This window comes from Puntigrus tetrazona, chromosome 20, assembly GCF_018831695.1.
Source record: "Puntigrus tetrazona isolate hp1 chromosome 20, ASM1883169v1, whole genome shotgun sequence".
Lineage (NCBI taxonomy): Eukaryota > Metazoa > Chordata > Actinopteri > Cypriniformes > Cyprinidae > Puntigrus > Puntigrus tetrazona.
The window spans coordinates 24,552,616-24,575,115 of NC_056718.1; the positions used below are offsets into that span (position 1 = coordinate 24,552,616).

The following is a 22,500-nucleotide window of genomic DNA, read 5'->3' on the forward strand; positions in this document are numbered from 1 at the left end:
AGAAAATTGGCAGCTGCTGCCAAAAATTTTTTTTGCAAAAAAAAAACGGTAAAAAACTGTAAACACATTTACAGTTAAAATTGGTAAATTTTACAGTATAAACTACAGTTACAGTAAATTACAATTAGAGCAAAACTAAAAATTCATGAAACCAGTAAATTCAACAATGCACATATATGTGTGTATATATATATGTGTGTGTGTGTGTGAGTGTGTGTGCATATATATATGTGTGTGTGTATATATATATATATATATATATATACATATGTGTGTGTGTGTGTATATACTAATATATAGAAGGAGCACAGAGTCATTCATGCAAACACAAAACACCATCATAACACACATGACACTTAAAGGTCCCATATCATGCATATCATGTTTGTTTGTTTTATTTTAGATGTCCTTAAGAATATATTTGTGTTATAAGTAACAAAAACCTCAATATCTCAATATGTTTTTACAGCTCCTTTCTCTGGAGCTCTGTCAAAAACAGCTAGATTTTTGCCTGTCCAATTGCTATTCATGAGCCTCTCTTCTGATTGGCCATTTTTTTCCTGCGATGCACGAGCAGGCCAATCAAATGTAACGACCTCACAAATGCGTAACGGCGCTGGCTGGACGCGAAACAAAGGGAAGACTCTTTCAAAACGAGGCAGATTCGGCTGCATAAGGAGCTTAAAATGTCACCTTCTTGTGACGGAGTGGCAGAATCGGCGTAATACAGCCTCACATTAGAAATATGACAAAAAAAACCACAACAGTTGTGGTTAAACACTAGAAAACGAGCGGACTGGACGGAAACGATCGTCGGAAATTCTTGAGTTTGCACACTTCTTATCAGAAAAGTAACGTCTTTTGTGGTTATGGGCGCGTCCAAAATTTTACTGCATCTCACGACTATGGCGTTTATGAAATAATGTTTGTATGAAATTTCTAGCTGACGTCTAGGAATATATAACCCAAAAAAGAATTTTTACCATATATTGTCATCTAAACGAGCAAGTCACAAGTCTGCCACTCTTTGTTCTGACTGAGGAAAAAAGCATTACAATAATGCTTGCTATGTGGTGATTAAATCTAACAAATGGTTAACTCATATCACATCAAACTCTGCACATTAGTATTGTAATACTATATTCTGGAATTATTAATGTTAAGAACATTAACGCAGCATTGCGTGATTATGAGTATAGTGCGTATTAGCATGTAGACTTCAGTATAAGCGCAGTCTAATCTCTAATTGTCACATTAATCGAATTTCATATAAAGAAATGATTTATGTTCTTCCACTTTTTGGTTCTGCAGCCATGTTTATACAACACTGTCAGTACTACTACTATCTTTAAATGTTTAACTCAACCTTTCGGATAGTAACCCAACCACTGGGTCAAAACGACCCAACAGCTGGTTCTGTCCAAATTTTACCCAACTCTGGGAAGTATTTAACCCAGCATTAAAAACTGTTCCTATTACTGCATGTTGCCATCTGGGAGTTCCAAAGGTTCTTCCTGGAATCATCAATGACAACCAAGAACCTTTATTTTTAAGAGAGAAGATGATTGAAGTACACGTTTCACCTCAAATTGTACGGTATTAGAGAGTAGAACAACCATTTTTGGATCCCCAAACAACCCTTCGACCAACAGAAGCATTTTCTCTCAGCTTGAAGAACCTTTCTCCACTAGACAGCCATCTGCGAAATGCAAAGATTAAAAGTTCATGCTGAAACCAATGCTGTTTTTTGACCTCTCTCTCTCTCTTTCTCTTTATTGTTCATATCTTACAGCAACGACCTGTAAAGCAGTCTTTGAGCAAGTCCCTGTGCCGCGACTCGCACTGGAAATGCCTCTTACTCTCACTGCTGATGTACTGCTGCGTGATCGCTATGACCTGGTGCCAAGTCACGAAGGTCACGCGCCTGACCTTCGACAGCGCTTTCAAGGGCAAGTCCATGTTGTACCACGACAGTCCCTGTTCCAACGGCTACATCTACATCCCGGTGGCCTTCCTCGTCATGCTCTATGTGGTTTACCTGGTGGAGTGCTGGCACTGCTACTCGCGCAACGAACTCCAGTTTAAAGTAGACCTGGAGAGCGTCGCCGAGCGCGTGCAACGCATGCAACAGGCCACGCCGTGCATCTGGTGGAAGGCTATAAGTTACCATTACGTACGCCGGACGAGACAAGTGACGCGGTATCGCAACGGCGACGCCTACACGACCACGCAGGTTTACCACGAGCGCGTCAACACGCACGTCGCCGAGGCAGAGTTCGATTACGGGAACTGCGGGGTTAAAGACATCTCGAAGCTCCTCGCGGGTCTGGAAGGCTTCCCGGTGACCAAGCTGCGCTTCACTAAGTGCTTCAGTTTCGCCAATGTCGAGTCCGAGAACTCCTATTTGACGCAAAGGGCGCGTTTCTTCACGGAGAATGAAGGACTGGACGATTATATGGAAGCGCGCGAAGGGATGCATCTGAAAAACGTGGAGTTTAAGGAATACATGCTTGCGTTCGCGGATCCGGATCGCTTGCCTTGGTATGCGTCACAGTGCAGCTTCTGGTTGGCGGCGGCGTTGACTTTATCCTGGCCCTTGCGGGTCTTGACGGAGTACCGCACGGCGTATGTTCACTATCACGTGGAGAAGCTTTTCGGGTTTGACTACGTGGCTGTCACGCCTCTGGATGAGCGTCCGTTTTGCCGTCACATCCCGCGGGTCAACACCATCGACAGCACGGAGCTGGAGTGGCACATTCGCTCCAACCAACAGCTCGTTCCCAGCTACTCCGAAGCCGTGCTCATGGATCTGGCGCAGCAGTCCAGTTGCAACACGTTCTCGCCGCGCGGAATCGGCGCGGCCGGGGGAAACGGCTTCGGCGGGTATCGGCAGAACTGCGAGCGCTGCCATCGCTCCATCAGCAGCTCGTCGATCTTCTCGCGCAGCGCGCTGAGTATCTGCAACAGCAGCAGTCCGCGTTTGCCTTTCAGCGGAAGCCGGTTCTCGCTGGGCCGTTTGTACGGCTCGCGGCGCAGCTGTCTCTGGCGAAGTCGCAGCAGTAGCATAAACGATCCCAGCTGTCCGACGGAAAGCACGCGATGCCTGGCCGGTCAGTCGGCCAATGAGGACAGCCCACCTTCTCCGCCAGCCTATCAGGACGCTCTGTATTTTCCGGTACTGATTATTCACCGCAACGAGGGCTGCGCCGGTCACGACCGCCATTCGCTGCATCGGAACGGACACTGCGTGGAGACTTCGTTATAGCGCTAGCATAAGGACGAAAACACAAAAGCGGTGTTGCATTTGTAAAATTAACAGACTGGTACAGAAATGTTTGTACGAATCTTTACCTTTCCCTCTAAAAGTGCATTAGCACAAAACTTTGAATTGCATTTTTTCATAACAAACGCAGTCTGAATTTTGATATGTGACCCTGGACCACAAAACCAGTCATAAAGGGATAAATCATCTGAACGATACGATAGGACAATATTTGGCCGGGATACAGCTATTTGAAAATCTGAGGAAATACTGAGAAAATTGCTAATCAAAAATTAAGATCTGATGTATTGATGTAGAAAATTTACTAAATATTTTATACGCTCAAGGCTGCTTTTGTGTTCCAGGGTCAAATCTAGCTACCCAATCTCATGAATGTGCGTATACTCTATATATGCAGAATAAAAACACTTTTTATTGGCACCGCCCATTTTTTGTAGGCTGACGATACGCAAAAATGGTGTGTATATACTACGCAATGGGCAGGATTAGGCTCGTAGGGTAGTTGCGTATCATATGCACGGCAACAAATTTTGTACTATATGCACGCAAAAACTGCATATTATATGCATGCCAAACATTTGCGCCAAAATCCGTTTTTCGTACAAATGCGCGTTTTCGTTTTTATTTGGCATACTATCCATATGCATTTTCATGAGACTGGATTAAGTGTAAACACACTTGCGATGCACCATATTCAAATTCAATTTCTGTCATTTGAATTTGGGATTCGAAACCCATTTTTACATATTGCATATTTCAAGTACAACGACGTATTCCAAGAGCATAAATAAGCAATGTAAAATGACCCTTGTAAAAATGTAAAACTTTATCCGTGGGGGATTGACTGGATCATGAAAAAAGGTTGGACGTCAAAGGCCCGTTTACACCAACGATAATGACTTTTAAGATGATGATAAAGATTTAGCTCTAAAGTTTAGTTTTGTTCTTTGACAGCCAATCAGAATCAATCCGGCTATAATGAGTTAAAGCGGCAGATGAAACGTGAAATCCGAAACCTAGTTTTTATATTAAAACTAATTAAAATTGGGTTCATTTGAGTTTGTGTTCACTCAAAAAAAAAAACCCACTTTATTATTAAATAGAAAACATGTCCCATTTATTAAGCGTTTTCTCTTTGGTTTTTCAGAAATGTTTGTTTCAATACGCCAAATGTAAGATTGTTTACTTTTTCCACCTAAACGTGCGAACAAATGTACAAAAACAACTTCAGACAAAGCTGAATGACTCATAATTACAAATTATTGTAACAGGCTGGTGTTTATTAACATCTCGACGCTTTTATCAGCGTCTTCTATGATGGCAACATCTGGCAAACTCTCACTTCGCACGTGAAGTCAACAAGAAACGGCATTCACAACCCAATTTGCTTTCATGACACGCGTCTTTCTTTAATATAACACCGTCTTAAAAATAAATAAGAATGTTCCTTGTTAAAAATGTGAAACTTGATCTATTGCTTAGACGATTTAAAGTGACTGGAGGAAGAAAGGAAGCTATTTCAGAGGTGAATCAAGCCGTGCCGTTGTTACTTTGCGATAACATGCATTGAAAAAGCGTTCGCATGACAACGCGTTAAAGTAAACGGGGTTATTTGGGTTCATGTTGACTTCAAATGAAAAAAAGCAATTGTGAAACATTTCTATCATTTCCTTTTTGGTGATTCCAATGGAATGTTACGAAACGCTTTCAGTTCTACTTGCAATGTATATATAAATACACACACACACACACACACACACACACACACACACACTCACACACACACACACACACACACACACACACACACACACACACACACACTCACACACACTCACACTCTCTCACACACACACACACTCACACACACACACACACACACACACACACACACACACACACACACACACACACACACACACACACACACACACACACACACACACACACACACACACTCACACACACACACACACACACACACACACACACACACACACACACACACACACACACACACACACACACACACACACACACACACACACACACACACACACACACACACACACACACACACACACACACACACACACACACACACACACACACACACACACACACACACACACACACACACACACACACACACACACACACACACACACACACACACACACACAGTATACTCTGTTAATATTAAAGCAACACAATGTTGGAGGTTACTGACTGTTTACCAGAAAAGCAAATCAACTGCTCAGACATGAAAATATCATAATTCATAGAGCTGTTCTGTCAAAGGCATAAAAATGTTAAAAACATTTCGAAAATAATTCACATGCTACAGAACTTATTCAGTTAAAAACTACTCATAAACACCTTTTTCTTCTGATCTATTTATGGCAATGGTGTCAGTGCTATGAATAATTTAATATACGCGCCTAAAGGACACGAGAACCTCAAAAAAGACCTCCTGCTGGATATGTAATGAACATTAATCTACAATATTAACATGTGAAGGTAGGATAACTTTTGTTTTTCTAAGCTACCTCTTCTTTTGATAGGAACGTAAGTGCCTCAGACTGTTATTTTATTGTTCGTGTTGAATTATTTAAAGGCTTTGGTGCCGAAACCGCGCTCGTGTGTTTTCCGAGTCGCTCTGAAGAGAAAAGTCATAATCGTTTTGAACATTAAAATCGGCCCTTGACGAAAACCACGGAAAGTAGGGCTAAAAATAAGCTGGCAACTCAAACGATGCTCAAAACGGACCTTAAAAATAGAAACGTAGATGTTCCTGTTTCTTCAAATACACAAACAAACTTTATGATCTATCAAGCAAAGGGAAGACGCAGCATACTGATGTCTTTGTTGGGAAAGGACTTCGTTTACATCAGCGCCGCAGCTTCAGTCTGAACACATTGACGAAATAATCTATAAAAGCCCGAAGTGGCGGCATAATATACAGTACAGTGATCCTCTGCGTGAGCTCAGACATAAGAACATACTGTAAATATCAGAGCGAAGAAAAGGCCAGCGACTGAAGCACAGACCAGACTCGGACACAGTCAAAATCATTCACCATCACTTTCGTAACGATCATAAAGCTCGCCTTTTGTTACTCATTTTTTCAAACGTATGTCTTTCTTTTAGAGATTTAATTTCGTAAAACATGTCAATTTCCGGTTTTGATATTCGAATATGTGACATATATAATTATTGTGATTGTTGTCATGACTAATCAGCACATTTCCCATTCAAATACTGATTTGATAATAATATTTACCATTACTTTTTAATCAGGATTTGATTTGTTAAACCAGTTATGATATACACATCTGGATTTTGCAGTTAAAGACATTCCCCTTTCAAAAGATGATTACCATAATGTGAAATTATAACAACAACAACAACTATTATTATTAGTAGCAGCAGTAGTATCAGTAGTAGAAGCGTTAAAATAATTCAATAAAAAATAAAAAAAAGCTAGTATTCATTTTATGCTAAATAAATTTTAATAATACATTATTTTAATTTTTAGAGTAAAATATGACAAGGACATATTTCAAGAGGTTCATCCTGTTATGCAAAAGACCATTTTATTATTATTATTATTATTATTTTTTTTGACTGTGCTTTTTTTTTGGAAAGAAAGTCTGTTCTATTGTGATACAAAACAAAGTATATATGTATATATATATATATATATATATATATATATATATATATATATATATATATATATATATATATATATATATATATATATATATATATATATATATATATATATATATATATATATATATATATATATATATATATATATATATATATATATATATATATATATATATATATATATATATATATATAATATATAAATAATGAAGAACAGTTTATGTGCACAGAAACGGTCACCATTGTTTATTTGACCATAACACGTGTGCATACAGTAAAGGTCAGTATGATACTGGTATAATGGTTTTGTGTTGAATGCCATTGTGTCAGTGTCAATAATCACATCCAATGTGCTGTACAGTATCATAACGCAGAAACGACATGAGTTTTTCATAACATCGAGTGGACAGTCTGTCATTCACATCCAACTGACCAAATGATCATTTACAAGCATGGACGGTCATTGTAGATGTTTTTATGCTGCTAAAGGCCAGTTCAGTGCAAACAGCGCTTACACAATAATCAATGTCACACAGAGTCTGTAAACACTATGCTGCCTCTACAGTTTGTGGTATATCTCAGGTTGGAGGCCAAATGTGTGTGTCCAAGTGTTTTCATTTGAATCAGGATGACATTAAAGTCAGCATGAAATCAAAAAATCACCCAGTTTACTTTCTTTATGCACAGCGCTGGTCTTATGGGGAATATTACACGCATTGTATTTTAACAGAAATGTAGCAAGGTGCTTTTACTTCACTCTAAATCTTCTTTTCAGATCACGTCTGAGGCTGTGCGGACCATTAAAATGTTAACTAGGTTTATTAAGCTCTCATTCAGGTCTTTTTCCGGGTAGCATTCAAAAGTAAAAATGCGACGTTTTTAAAAGCAATCTCATTTTTTAAAAATCAAAGATACAGTAAAAATTGTTAAATAATTTTACAGTTTAAAACGGCCTTTTTCTATGCGAACATCTGTTAAAGTGTATTTGATTTCTGTGATCAAAGCTGTATTTTCAGCATCATTACTCCAGACCTTTCTGGCTACAATCAATCCAGAAATGATGCATTCTTTAAAGAGTAGACGGTTCAAAAGAATAGCACTTATTTAAAATGTATAGAAATATTGTTCAATCAATATATACGTATTTGCTGCCACTTTTCATCAATTTTCTTTTTTTTAGTAGTGAGAAAATGTTTGAGCAATAGTGTATATAAGGTCCACATTTCAACCATCCAAGCAATTTATAAAGCATGAAATAATTGCTTTGGATAAAACATTTTTTTCTTGTTGCATATGTAAAACGAGTTTAAAATGAGATGCTTTTTGGTGAACGTGCTCAATGAAACAGTTTGATTACAGCTGGTCTCTGATTCTCTGGTTCACTGTCAGTGACCTTTGGCACTTAAACACTCTCTAATTATGAGCTAATTCTCCCTGTGGGAGTCAAACTCTCGATAAGCATCAGTGTCGCACACACACACACACACACACACACACACACACACACACACACACACACACACACACACACACACACACACACACACACACACACACACACACACACACACACACACACACACACACACACGCACACACACACGCACACACACACACTCAACATCTGAGTCAAACATGCTGCTCTTAACATCTGTTCATGCGTGCTTGTGAATGATGAAATTGTTTTTATGCTTTTTTGTGTTATTTTACTATACCATACCACTATAACATGCTTTCTATAAAACTAGAGAAAATATAAAAATCCCAAATATACATGTGATTAAACTTTAACTATTTGAGTTTGTATATTTCCAACACCTTTCTTTTAAAGGTAATTTTTGCACGTGAACCAAATTGTACAGCTTTTACATGAATGTATGCAAATTAGTACATGCATATCAAAATGCAAATTACATATATCATAACTTAATTTGTAATACAAGACAAATCTCTTAATGCGCTGTGACTAATCGACTTTGTTTATTACTTGATCTTTTTTTTTTATTCATTTGTAATAATTTTCTCTTATTTAGGATTTAATTTGGTAACCTTCTGGCTCATATTACACACAAAATCGTGAAAAACGTGAAATTATATTATAATATAAAATAAAAGCATCAGGGTTATTCATGACAGTTTACACATTTTCCTTTAAAATGATGATTAACGTGAAACAACAACAGCAATGATACTAAAAATATTGTTGAAAATTATAGTATTATTATTATTATTAATTAGTGCTGACAAATGATTAATCGTGATTAATCACATTAAAATAAAATGTTTTAATAATAATATATGGATGTGTGTACATTTATGTATATATAATATATGTGTGTTTATATAACAAATATATTTCTTTATAATATAAATTAAAGGAATATAGACATGTAAATTCATATAAATATTTTCATTGCATGCATGCATGCACATATATATATATATATATATATATATATATATATATATATATATATATATATACACATACATACATACATTTTATATATATTATAAAAATGCACAAAACATTATGCAATCAAAAATAAAATATTTTGGATGCGATTAATCATTTGACAGCGCTTATTAATGATAATAAAAATATTTTGATGAAAGTACTAAAAATTGCTGGGATACATTTTCTGCTAAATATTTTTACTCTTTAATTTTTAGGGTGAAATACGAACTAAGCGAAAGCAATTTGATATCGGTTAGCTGAAATGTTTTATCTTCATCTGCAAGAATAATAGATACAGCAAGAATGATTTTGGTCATTTTTTGTATTTCTTCACAATGTTTTCATCGGCTCAGTCTTCAGCTCCGGGATCACGCGTGTGTGTGTGATTTTTGCAGCCTGGCTCTGATTGGCGCGCAGAGCCTGAGCGATGCAGTACTCACTGTCCGGAGACACATCGGTCAGACGAATGTCACACTCCACCAGACTGCCGTTGTGGGACATCCCTTCCTCCAGGACCTTCCCGCCGTCCTGCAGGAGACACGACTGCGTGTGAGGTTCATTAAAGACGTCCTTGACTCCATTTATTTAATTCAGGGCTTCATAGTCAACACGAAATGGCATCTGCGACCCATTTTACTTCTGCAATGTGACATATTTCCAGGAAATCGTATTAAGTAAGAAAATGAGAGGGCAAGACTTGATTTTATCTATTATGAATGAATGTGAGCCGTGGTCTTTGAGTAGATAAAAAAAGGACATTTCACCACGCAACTGTCAAGAACTATAACAATTTATTAATACCTACAACGCCGTTAAAAGTTAGATTTTTTTATGTTATTTTCTTTTTTTTTAAGTCTCTTCTGCTCACAAAGGCTGTATTTATCTGATCAGAAATACATTAAAATTGTTAAATAGTTTTAACATTTAAAAAAAAACAGTTTTCTTTGTGAATACATTTTTAAAATATAAAAAAGGAAATTACACCACACAAATGTCAAGAACTATGACAATTTATTAATACCTACAACGCTGTTTTTTGTTTTTTTTTAAGTTTCTTCTGCTCATAAAGGCTGTGTTTATTTGAGCAGAAATACGTTAAAATTGTGAAATAGTTTTACCATTTAAAAAAGATGTTTTCTTTGTGAATATATTGTAAAATATAATTTATTTCCGTGATCAAAGCTGAATTTTCAGCATCATTACTCCAGTCTTCAAATAATTTTAATGCACTGATTATACATTTCCGATTATTATCAATAGTTGTGCTTCTTCATATTTTTCTAGAAACTGATGTTTTATTTTTTTTATGTTTTTCTTAAAATGTTCTTTTGTCCTCTGTCTATTTTTCTTTGATTTTCAACAGAATGCACAAAAACAGCGTTTATTTGAAACTAAAAACCTTTTGCAACATCATAAATGTATTTATTGTCAATTTAATGTGTCCTTGCTGAATAGAAATATTAACGTCTTACTCTTACTGACTGTAAACTATTGAACTACTAAATGATTGAATATTATGAATTATTGAAATATTAATTATTATTTTTTTTTTACCATGTATATGTTAAAAATGGGTAAAATCCAGCCAAAAAACAAGATTTTTTTTTTTTACACTATTTGGTATTATAGCTAAACTTTAACCATTCATGACCTCAAGTAGCCTAAAAACGGTGACTAGATATTTTAGCATGAACTAAAAGCCCGTATATGCATGGCTTAAAATGATGAGGCATTTTCATGAAAGATGCACTGATGAATAATTCACAGTGACAACGGGTGCACAGAAACAGAGCCAAACTTGCTTCCTGTTGACATTGCAAGTGCGATGTTTTTCATACCGCCTTTAAATAGAATAACATAATTTAGTATGTGACTTAGCAGCAGCCGGATCTCTCTACTGTAAACGGGCATACGCTGACGACGAAGCATATCACATTGATTCTGAGCGTGCGGCCTAGTGCTTCTGGAGAGCAGCGTCAGAGCTCTTTCCTCGCCGAGAGATGGTTTGAAATGTGATTTGCAGGAACCATTTGGACCACACGTCCCCGGAGAGAGGTAATCCCCATCCCACATGTCTGTTAGAGAGCATCTATCCGGCAGACATGAATAATTCAACATCAACCACGAGGCTGCGTCATTGCATATTTATCTCTGAGCACGCAATTAAATGCTTCGTTTCTCAGGTTAAACAGGACGGAATGGTAAAAATAAAGCCGGATTGCAAGCTGATAGTTTCCTGATGCAGCTGCTAAAGATTGGATTCATTCCCAGCGATTTTAAAACCCAAAAAGGTGAAAATGAATTGTTCATAATTCATTGCAAAAAGTGTTTTTTTTCCCCATCACAAATATATAGATATTCTTAAATCAAGCTAGATTTACTTAGGACGCAAAACGCGATCGTTTTAGCAGAAACTGAATTTTTCGGAAAACGAGATTTAATATCGTTCACCCGAGATGCAAAATAGAGCAAATATTTCAGCATTAACTTTTTTTCTTTTAAGGAAAAAACTTCCTTGTAAGATTTTGCATCTCAGGTTGCATCCTGTTTTACATAAAACTGTCAAAACCGAGAGAATGTATCTGTTTTAATAGTTTTTTTTGTTCTATTAAATGATTCATTATTTACATCGCTTTATGCATCCTTTATATACACATACGAAAACCAAGTTGATTAAAAAAAAGGAGAAGAAAATGTGTATAAGCCATAATATATTGGGAGGTTTACTCACGACTCCCAGTCTGTTGTTGGACAGGTTTAGGTTCTTGAGGGTACGGTTCTCCACCAGGGTCTGAGACAGTGCCACGGCCGTGGGTTCGCTCAGGTTATTTCCCCCGAGGTGAAGGCTCACCAAGGTCCCGTTCTTCACCAGAGCCTGAGCCAGAGCTTGACCCCCTTCGTCCCCGACGCGGTTGAGCCTCAGGTTGAGGGACACCAGGCTGGTGTTCCTGGACAGAGCGTGAGCCAGCGCCTGAGCTCCCGGACCTCTGATCTGGTTGTTGCAGACGACCAGCCTCTTCAGCTGAGCGCGGGTCAGGAGCTTTCCGATGGCTCGGGCTCCGCGGTCGCCGATGTGGTTATGTGAGAAGTCGAGCTCCTGCAGGGACGGGTGATCCAGCAGCTGACTCACGAGCAGACAGCACTTCTCGTTGTCCACCTTACTGCGACGGATTCTGAGCACCTGGTGCAAAATGTGGGAAGTTAACAGCCAAATTAAATAAATGACGACTATTCAAATATTGAATTGAAATAAAACTAAAAATGTTTAATATTTAATCATTTAATTTAAAAAAACCTGCACGCTATCAATCTTTGCGAGACGTTTTATTAACAATGTTTTGGTTTTATGACCTATATCAGGTATATTTAGGTATATTGTAGGAGAATATACCTGATGAAGGTCACCAAAACGTTGTTAAAATTGTTTTGATCATTTTTGCAAAGATTGGTATTTTGTTTGTCTCAAGAAACTTTACGCTCTCTAGCAAAAGTATTGCATTCCTCCTGAAATTCTTTACACTCTCACAAAAGTATTGTGTTCTATCGCCGAAAAACTTTACACTATTTCTGCATTCCTCCCAAGAAACTTTACGCTTACTCATAAAAGTATTGTGTTCTCCCCGAAAAACTTGACACTTTCTCACTAAACTTTACGCTCTCTTTGCATTCCTCCCAAGAGACTTTACGCTATCTCACTAAAGTATCGCATTCCTCCCAAAAATCTTTACGCTATCTCACAGAAGTATTGTATTTTTCCCTAGAAAAATTACTCTCTCTTGAAAAAGTATTTTGCTCTCCCTGAGTAACTTTGTAATCTCTCACAAAAGGTTTCTGTTCCGCTGCACTGAAATATAATGTTTCCTCCCATCTCAATTGTTTTTATGTTTAACCTTGTTCTTTCTGGAGCCAATTATACAAAATGATTTTTTTGCACAAAGAAAACTCTAAAGATTAGGTTAGGGTTAGATAGGGTTAGGATTAGGTTAGGTTTAGGGTTAAGGTTAGGATTAGGTTAGGGTTAGTATTAGGTTAGATAGTGTTAGGATTAGGTTAGGATTAGGTTAGGGTTAGGATTAGGTTAGGTTTAGAGTTAAGGTTAGGGTTAGATAGGGTTAGGATTAGGTTAGGGTTAGGATTATGTTAGGTTTAGGGTTAAGGTTAGGGTTAGGATTATGTTAGGGTTAGGATTAGGTTAGGTTTAGAGTTAAGGTTAGGATTAGGATTATGTTAGGTTTAGGGTTAAGGTTAGGGTTAGATAGGGTTAGGATTATGTTAGGGTTAGGATTAGGTTAAGATTAGGTTAGGGTTATATAGGGTTAGGATTAGGTTAGGGTTAGGATTCTGTTAGGTTTAGGGTTAAAGTTAGGGTTAGATAGGGTTAGGATTATGTTAGGGTTAGGATTAGGTTAGGGTTAGGATTATGTTAGGTTTAGGGTTAAGGTTAGGGTTAGGATTAGGTTAGGGTTAGGATTAGGTTAGGGTTAGGATTAGGTTAGGTTTAGAGTTAAGGTTAGGATTAGATTAGGGTTATAGAGGGTTAGGTTAGGTTAGGGTTATATAGGGTTAGGATTAGGTTAGGGTTAGATAGGGTTAGGATTAGGTTAGGGTTAGGATTCTGTCAGGTTTAGGGTTAAGGTTAGGGTTAGATAGGGTTAGGGTTAGGATTAGGTTAGGGTTATATAGGGTTAGGATTAGGTTAGGGTTAGATAGGGTTAGGATTAGGTTAGGGTTAGGATTAGGTTAAGATTAGGTTAGGGTTATATAGGGTTAGGATTAGGTTAGGGTTAGGATTCTGTTAGGTTTAGGGTTAAGGTTAGGGTTAGGATTAGGTTAGGGTTAGGATTATGTTAGGTTTAGGGTTAAGGTTAGGGTTAGGATTAGGGTTAGGATTATGTTAGGTTTAGGGTTAAGGTTAGGGTTAGGATTAGGTTAGGGTTAGGATTAGGTTAGGTTTAGAGTTAAGGTTAGGATTAGGTTAGGGTTATAGAGGGTTAGGTTAGGTTAGGGTTATATAGGGTTAGGATTAGGTTAGGGTTATATAGGGTTAGGATTAGGTTAGGGTTAGATAGGGATAGGGTTAGGGGATAGGGTTAGGGTTAGATAGGGTTAGGGTTAGAATTAGAATTAGGTTAGCCCTATCCCTATCTAACCCTAACCTTATCTAACCCTATCTAACCCAACCTAATCCTAATCCTATCAAACCCTAACCTTATCTAATCCTAACCCTATCTAACCCTAACATAATCCTAATCCTAACCCTATCTAACATAATCCTATCTAACCCTAACCCTAACAATCTACTAAATATCTCCTCTTGTGTTTCAGAGAAAAATTAACGACACCACTACTAATAATAACAACGACAATAACTGAACCTGTAAAGTCTTGCAGGAATTCAGAGCTTTTGCCAGGGATTCGCAGTCTCTGAAGGTGAACTCAAACAAATTCCACTCAAAGTTCATGCCGCATCCTTTCACTCCGTACACCACGTCGAACTCTACGAGGTTGGGCAGCTTGTCGAGCAGCATCCGGAAATCGAAGTGATCCATGGAGGGTCCTTCGCTGCCCGTGTCGCTGGCGCAATCCGAGCGGTCGTCCTCGTCAAACCTGGCCGACTCTTTGATGGGCGGCAGCAGCTGAGAGACTCGGAGTCGTTTTATGAAGTTTCGACAGAGTGGCACCGCCTCCAGGATCGTCTTGGTGTCGGTCGCATCCGGGATGAAGTATTCAATGATGTTCTCCAGGTGACGCTCGAAGAACATGCGTTTCCAGCTGTTGTCGTACGCCGAGACGTCCCCAACAGCCCAGCGACCTTCACAGCAGCGCTTCCAGTAGCCCTCGTCACTGATGAGGTTTGCGCTGACCGTCAAGGGAAGAGACGTCGGCAGTCGCTGGAGGACGTACGCTTTGTAGTCGGGCGTAAGATCATCCAAAATGGGTTTCTCTGCAAAATAGCACGGTAGAGGCTTTAATGCAAACTGAGAACATCTTTTCGTTAAAGTAAGACACTAGAGGCATTTTTATTTATTCCTTTTTTCCATGCAGTGGTCATTAAATGCTTCATATTTTATGCTGTTTTGCTTTTCATTATGTATTTCAGGAAAGTCTTTATTTCATCGGGCTTTGTCTCTCTGCGTTTGTAAATTTCAGTATCTCAGCAACACTTACATGAACCGCATTTTACAGTTTTATTCCTATTTCTATTTGTATTAAAGGGGGATTTGTTTGCATGTCGTTCGATTTTGCCTTATTCGTGTCGGCAGATTTCAATCACAATGCATAATCAATTTTCTCAAAATGATGAAAAAAACAGCGAAATGTAGTTTTATTCCTATCTTATTATTGCATGCCTGTAGATTTTAATAAAAACTTTTTTTATATTTTATTTCCACTTAAATCTGGTATGTAAGTGCTGCTTATTGCCATCCACACCCTGAAGGTTTTTAAGGACAAATGCTATCTCAAGACTGTCTTATGTAAAGAAGATTTCAATCTAATATCCCATCTAAACCCTCTAATATGTCAACAAAATGCATTTTTAATTAGATCACGTCTCAGCTGCAAATTTAGACACTGCTCAGACATATTTAGACACTGCATTTAGGGAAACCTGTTATACAAAAACTTAGTTTTCTTAGTGCAACTTAATCGATCAGTTAACTTTTACCCATGTCGTCTGTGTTGTGTAACATCTGCACAGTTCAGATGAGGCGCCCTAAACTGTTAGATACACTTAAATGGCATCGTTTACCTGTAAAATGGTTTATGATATGTTGCAGACAGAGGGTTGTTAGCAGAGGAACCAGCTCCAGGGACCACTCGGGGTCCTCCGCGATCACGCTGCGCATTTCCCGCCCGTCAGCGGCGGCGTTTACCGGCCTCATGCTCCCGGTTCTCCGTGAAGACCGACTCCGAGACATGCAGCTAAAACACCTTTTCTCGACGGACGTTAAAGAGACTCCTTTTTCGGCATATTACACGTTTAAAATGAGGAATTCGAGCGAAGACACGCGAAGCTCGTTCGTTAGGCGAGTCGACAGGTAAACGTTAGCTACTCACTTTCAGCTTCTCCGTAAAGTTTGTCGTCGTCATGGTAACAGACGCGCGCCTCGCGTCACTCACGCGCCTCGCGCGCGCATACTTTACGCTGAACGTGCGAAACAGCCTCGCCTGCGCTTAAAATAAACCCGAATTAACAACATCGCACCACGCAAACGCACAGAAGACAGGGGAAAAAAACGAGGCATAAAGAATAAGGAAGGTCGGGTTGAAAACAGATTTAGAATTAAGGCAAAACTTCGCTTAAAAGGTCAGGATACGCGAGGCCGTGCTCCATAAAATACGATTCAGGTTTCGTGTCTTGACGTGAAAAAAATACTAAAAATTTTAATAAAATATATATCGTTATATGATGAAATAAAACTAATATTTTTGTTTAAAATGTCAGCAATGTGACGATGCATTTGCGTTAATTAATTTCTGCGTGTGCGATGCATAACTGGTGCAGGTCGTGCAAATCAAAATATGTATGGTTTGAGGGACTCCGACACCGACGCGTGCATAAGACCGACAATGCATTGCGTTATAAACATAATTTCAAAACTGCATCGCATTTGAGATTGCATGATGAGTCTGAGACGACAGGCAACATGGAGGAAAAAACACATCCTCGCGATCAAGTGCAAATCAAGTTAAACTGACAATAATGAAGCTGCTGGACTGATATCAATTATGTTAATATTCACATCTGAAACACTGTATAAAATGCAATTATTGCTATCAACTAACACACACCTAATGATAGAGATCTCTTGAAACGTCTGGGCTTCGCTTCAACGCCCCAAAATTAAAATAAAGTCATGACTACAGTTTTTTGTAGTAGTAGTAGTAGCCTACTTAAAATAATTCTAGATGAACGTGAGAAATGTTTCCTTGGCAACAGTTATGAGAACAGGAGGGAGAATTAGATCAATAACCGTTTAATAACCTAAAAAGTATTTTTCATGCAAAAACTAAGGGAACGTGAACATTCTCAAACAAGCAACTATTCATGCATTTTGTATAATTGATGAATAATTAATAATTCTGAGAAGGTTGACCCTTCTGAGAAGGCGTACAGCTCTTTTTATGACCGTCTAGACAAAGAAACGCACGATCAGCGTTATCCTCCAAGCTCTCATCATGCTCGTGCCAACCTCAGCGTGAACAACTAGACACGGCCCGAAGCGTCTCCAGACGTCAGCAGCAGTTGACTGACACCCGAAAACTGCTGAGACTTCAGCCCTCTGCAAAACTCCTGCATTCCTCCCTAAAAGCTAATGTCACGCTTCATCAGACAGCGGCAGCCGGCGGAGAAACACACAAATAAAGCCAAGACGGCTCCTTATTTGAGATCATCATTCAAACACGCGTATAGGCCACGCTATCGCCAAAATATACAGGTCAAAGTGCAACAAAATCTAGTGTTAAATTATTTATAATCATTCAAAAGTAATGCAAACCGGTTACAGGCACGAGCTAAAAAATTAAAAATGTTAATGTCATTTTTTTTTTTTTTTTTAATGTTGATTGTTTTTTTTTGCCAGTTCGGAATTGCAAGATATCACAAATCACAGATGCAACAAAAAAATTCACAATATGAAGAAAACTACAAACTGCTTGCAAACTTTTAAGATGTAAACTTTGCAACATGTAAACCCCGACTGCGACGGACATAAACTGATAATTGTGAGGGGAAAAAAAAAAGTCAGAACTGCAAGATGTAAACAATTACAAGAAATACAAAGATCCAAATTGGGGATATGAATTAAATGAAAAAGACATTATTGTGAGATGCAAGCCCCGATTTGTGAGAAACTCGAAATGACGAGCGATGAGCGCACAATCCTAGGAAATGAGCAAGATATAACCTTGAAATTGTGAGGGAAAAAAAGATATAAAATATAAAACAAAGTCAGAATTGCAAAATACAGACTTATAGCTGAAAAAAAGGCGCAGAATTGCTTAAAGAATTGCTAAGATTTTTAAAAAAAAGTCATAATTGCAAAAAAAATATCAAAAAAAGAAAAATATTGAGGAAGTTATATATACATACATGTGCACATATATACATGTGCATATATATATATATAATTCAAATTTTATTTGTCACACATACATACATGGTACGACGTGCAGTGAAATGTTTTTTACAACGTCCAGTGTTAGGTTAGAAAAAAAAATAAATATATATATATATATATATATATATATATATATATATATATATATATATATATATAATATATATAAAATATAAAAAATAAATAAAAAAAAAATATAAAAAAATATAAAAATATAAAAATATATATATATATATATATATATATAAGAAGAAGAAGTGTACAAGTATAAAAAATAAAATAAAGTATAAAGTGGCTGTGTGAATGTCCAATGTAAAGTGACTAGTGCAATATTTTGTAACTGTCCATTTGTAGTGGCGAGTATCTGGGGAACGCAGCAGAGAAAAGAGTCCATTGTTGGGATGGCTGAGGTCTTCCACGATCTTCCTGGCCCTGGTACAGCACCGCTTGTTGTAGATGTGCTCAGCTGACCGCACCACCTTCTGGAGAGCTCGCCTGTCCTGCATGGTGCTGTTTCCAAACCAGGAGGTGATGTTTCCCGTCAGGACACTCTCGATGGTGCAGGTGTAAAAGTTCCTGAGCACCTGAGATGGGAGTCTGAAGTCCATTAAGCGCCTCAGATGGTATAGACGCTGCCGGGCCTTCTTCACCAGGGTGTTGATGTGACAGGACCAAGACAGGTCCTGCGTGATGTGAACACCCAGGTACTGGAAACTGTCCACTCTCTCCACTGGGGTCCCGTCGATCATGATGGGATGGTAAGAGCGCACCTGCTTCGTGCTGAAGTCCACTATTAACTCCTTTGTTTTGCTGACGTTCAGGAGCAGATTGTTCTCCTGACACCATCTCTCCAGGTTGTTGATCTCCTGAAGGTAGGCCATCTCATCGTTGTTGGAGATCAGGCCCACCACGACAGTGTCGTCAGCAAATTTAATGATGGTGGTGGAGTTTGTAGTGGCCACACAGGCTTGTGGTCTGTCGGTCAGGAAGTTGGTGATCCAGGGACGCAGGGATGGGCTGAGTCCCAGGAACTCCAACTTCGAGGTGAGCGTGGAGGGAACTATGGTGTTGAACGCTGAACTATAGTCCAGGTGGCTCGTGGTTGTGTGGAGGAGGTGTGTGATGGCATCCTCCGTAGACCGGTTCTGGCGGTAGGCAAACTGTAGTGGGTCCAGTGTGTCCGGTAGTGATGCTGTGATGAAGTAAATATATTAATTCATTTTTATACTATAGCCTCCATACTTCACTCCTAGAAAGAGATCAAGTCACCGATACACTGAGAGAGAGAGAAGAGAGAGAGACACAGAGAGAGAGAAAGAGAGAGAAGAGAGAGAGTGACACAGAGAGAGAGAGAGAGAGACAGAGAGAGAGAGAGAGAGAGAGAGAGAGAGAGAGAGAGAGAGAGAGAGAGAGAGAGAGAGAGAGAGAGAGAGAGAGAGAGAGAGAGAGAGAGAGAGAGAGAGAGAGAGAGAGAGAGAGAGAGAGAGAGAGAGACAGAGAGAGAGAGAGAGAGAGAGAGAGAGAGAGAGAGAGAGAGAGAGAGAGAGAGAGAGAGAGAGAGAGAGAGAGAGAGAGAGAGAGAGAGAGAGAGAGAGAGAGAGAGAGAGAGAGAGAGAGAGAGAGAGAGAGAGAGAGAGAGAGAGAGAGAGAGAGAGAGAGAGAGAGAGAGAGAGACAGAGAGAGACAGAGACAGAGAGAGAGAGAGAGAGAGACAGAGAGAGAGAGAGAGAGAGAGAGAGAGAGAGAGAGAGAGAGAGAGAGAGAGAGAGAGAGAGAGAGAGAGAGAGAGAGAGAGAGAGAGAGAGAGAGAGAGAGAGAGAGAGAGAGAGAGAGAGAGAGAGAGAGAGAGAGAGAGAGAGAGAGAGAGAGAGAGAGAGAGAGAGAGAGAGAGAGACAGAGAGAGAGAGAGAGAGAGAGAGAGAGAGAGAGAGAGAGAGACAGAGAGAGAGAGAGAGAGAGAGAGAGAGAGAGAGAGAGAGAGAGAGAGAGAGAGAGAGAGAGAGAGAGAGAGAGAGAGAGAGAGAGAGAGAGAGACAGAGAGAGAGAGACAGAGAGAGAGAGACAGAGAGAGAGAGAGAGAGAGAGAGAGAGAGAGAGAGAGAGAGAGAGAGAGAGAGAGAGAGAGAGAGAGAGAGAGAGAGAGAGAGAGAGAGAGAGAGAGAGAGAGAGAGAGAGAGAGAGAGAGAGAGAGAGAGAGAGAGAGAGACAGAGAGAGAGAGAGAGAGAGAGAGAGAGAGAGACAGAGAGAGAGAGAGAGACAGAGACACAGAAAGAGAGAGAGGACAGAGAGACAGAGAGAGAGAGAGAGACAGAGAGAGAGAGAGAGAGAGAGAGAGAGAGAGAGAGAGACAGAGAGAGAGAGAGAGAGAGACAGAGGGAGAGAGAGAGAGAGGGACAGAGAGAGAGAGAGAGAGAGAGAGAGAGAGAGAGAGAGAGAGAGAGAGAGAGAGAGAGAGAGACAGAGAGAGAGAGAGAGACAGAGACAGAGAGAGAGAGACAGAGAGAGAGAGAGAGAGACAGAGAGAGAGAGACAGAGAGAGAGAGAGAGAGAGAGAGAGAGAGAGAGAGAGAGAGAGAGAGAGAGAGAGAGAGAGAGAGAGAGAGAGAGAGAGAGAGAGAGAGAGAGAGAGAGACAGAGAGAGAGAGAGAGAGAGAGAGAGAGAGAGAGAGAGAGAGAGACAGAGAGAGAGAGAGAGAGAGAGAGAGAGGGACAGAGAGAGAGGGACAGAGAGAGACAGAGAGAGAGAGACAGAGAGAGAGAGAGAGAGAGTTCCTGTCACACTTCTCTTTACGACACATCAGTGAGCTGAGTCCCGGGGCGTCCTGTCACTGTCCTGTCAGAGTAATCCCAGTCGACAAGACACACGCTCCCCAGTCCTGCCACACTAACAGAGAAGAGCGACTCACAGCTGCTCCAGACCCTCACAGCCTTTCAGCGCACCACGCTCCGGTCGGAAGAAAAGCACAACATGCAAGACAGAGAATTTTTGCACGTGAAAAAGTTGAGACAGATAGCTGCAAAAGCGGTGCTTCCTTGAACTGAATGCACCCCTTTACTCCAACAACTAAAAACCAGATTTCTGTCATCATTTACTCACCCTCGGAGCGATTTTATGACTCCTGCCGAACACAAAGGAAGATATTTTAAAGAAAGTCTGTCTGTTTGGGAATAGTATGGAAGTGACACGAAACAGCCCGGTTATTTTATTTTATTTATTTTTTTAAATAAACTACGTACAGGTTTGGAACTACTTGAGAGCGAGTATATTATTAACAATTTTTATTTTGGGGTGAAATATTTCTTTAACATTCGGGGTTTATTCAAATCACGGACCTTAAACACGAGCGATACAGTGATGCTCGACTTAACTTTTAGTCTCCTTGATTCATTTTAAAGACTAAACACAAAAGGCACTGGTCAACTTTGCCTCCGTGACTCTAATATCCTCGTAATATTAGGAATATCCCGAGAAGTGTTTTTGTCTAATTCAGCAGCACTTGCTTCAAATTTTGGTTTTATTTTTGAAAGAGAAACCCTAGATCTCTCTAAAAACCTTTGCTAAGGTGTCGACAAAACCATGCAGGTTTAGGTTCATACATGAAGGCGTGCATACGAATATGACCTGTATGACTACGCATATTCAAAAAACTCCAAAAAAAATAAAAATAATAATAATTACAGTGACTAATTTTGGGATCATGGATATATATTAGTTACATGGAGTGTTGAAAGTAATCGGATTACTTTTTTCACGTAACTAGCACTACTTTTCATTTTACAAAAATTTCAGTTTCAAAAAAAAGCAACCCTCCTGCAAAAATAATCTAACGTAAAGCAATTTTTTCACGCCGTAATACAATATTGCAATACGAAATCAACTTTCCCTAACACCGACGAGTGGTTTTTTTTTTTTTTTTTTTTTTTGGCCTATTAACTTGCCTTAAAGCATGCAGGAATT

General features: G+C 39.1%; 2 protein-coding genes across 2 annotated transcripts in view; one reads left to right on the plus strand and one right to left on the minus strand.

Moving 5' to 3' along the window:
• Positions 1-5,089, plus strand: part of tmem151ba (transmembrane protein 151Ba) — a 10,618-nt gene extending 5,529 nt beyond the window's left edge. The window contains exon 2 of the mRNA XM_043218613.1: positions 1,793-5,089. Coding sequence (XP_043074548.1) covers positions 1,793-3,265 — 1,473 coding nt within the window. The 3' untranslated portion in view covers positions 3,266-5,089. The remainder of the gene's footprint in view (positions 1-1,792) is intronic.
• On the minus strand, positions 3,133-16,513 carry tcte1 (t-complex-associated-testis-expressed 1). Its single transcript, XM_043218614.1, has 5 exons — positions 16,171-16,513; positions 14,795-15,363; positions 12,151-12,600; positions 9,860-9,947; positions 3,133-3,267 (listed from the first exon to the last, which is right to left on the minus strand). The coding sequence occupies exons 1-5, from the start codon at positions 16,337-16,339 to the stop codon at positions 3,260-3,262; spliced, it is 1,284 nt and encodes a 427-aa protein (XP_043074549.1). The 5' UTR covers positions 16,340-16,513; the 3' UTR covers positions 3,133-3,259.
• Between the last annotated feature and the right edge of the window lie 5,987 nt (positions 16,514-22,500).

What these genes read in the sequence shown, in the direction of transcription:
- tcte1 (XM_043218614.1), bottom strand. Translation starts at nt 16,339, where the DNA reads ATGTCTCGGAGTCGGTCTTCACGGAGAACCGGGAGCATGAGGCCGGTA. An exon ending in TATCATAAACCATTTTACAG is followed by an intron (nt 15,364 to 16,170) that starts GTAAACGATGCC and finishes GCTATTTTGCAG; the next exon opens with AGAAACCCATTTTGGATGAT. An exon ending in ATTCCTGCAAGACTTTACAG is followed by an intron (nt 12,601 to 14,794) that starts GTTCAGTTATTG and finishes ATTTTGCACCAG; the next exon opens with GTGCTCAGAATCCGTCGCAG.